The 544-nt window shown below is 32.7% G+C and overlaps 1 protein-coding gene across 1 annotated transcript; it reads left to right on the forward strand.

Annotated features, from left to right (window-relative positions):
• Window positions 1-168: 168 nt before the first annotated feature.
• Window positions 169-522, forward strand: Tsp_15610 (conserved hypothetical protein; the record flags this gene model as incomplete). The annotated part of the gene is made up of 1 exon (XM_003366762.1): window positions 169-522. A coding segment is annotated over exon 1 (354 nt), but the record flags the coding sequence as incomplete, so codon positions are not given.
• Between the last annotated feature and the right edge of the window lie 22 nt (window positions 523-544).

Consider the following 544-nt stretch of genomic DNA (forward strand, 5'->3'; position numbering starts at 1 on the left):
GCAATTTCAAGTTGTCGAGGTAAGTGACCAATCAATCATTCATTTGCCGCATTATGATTATATTCATTTGATATTTATAATATATGTAGGAACTTATGGTTTCATTAAATTTTACGATACTAATGATATTGAAATTTTCAGAAATAGCAATACGTATTATCTAAAAAAATGCTCCTTACCGCGATTCTCGTTGTGATTGTTCTTGCATTGATCTACCACTTTGTTACTAAAAGAAAGCAAACTTTGGAATGGAAAGAAACGCGAGTTCAACCAATGACAGCAATTCCTGAAAAGAAAACACCAGAGGAAATTATTAAGGAATCAAAAGAACTGCAGCTAAAAGCAGACAAGAAACAGGTGGGAAAAACAAAAAAGAAGACAAAATGCAAAAAGAGCAAGAAAGCTATTAAAAGCATACCGAAAGGAGCGGATAAAAGAAAAGAGAAAACAGAAACTGATAAAAAAATGGAAATGACGGAAAGTTCACCTGAAACAATTCCACCAGTCGCTGAAACAAAAGATGTAATTCTGCAAATTGTATCTA

The sequence above is a fragment of the Trichinella spiralis genome, assembly GCF_000181795.1.
Source record: "Trichinella spiralis strain ISS 195 chromosome Unknown Scfld5457, whole genome shotgun sequence".
Lineage (NCBI taxonomy): Eukaryota > Metazoa > Nematoda > Enoplea > Trichinellida > Trichinellidae > Trichinella > Trichinella spiralis.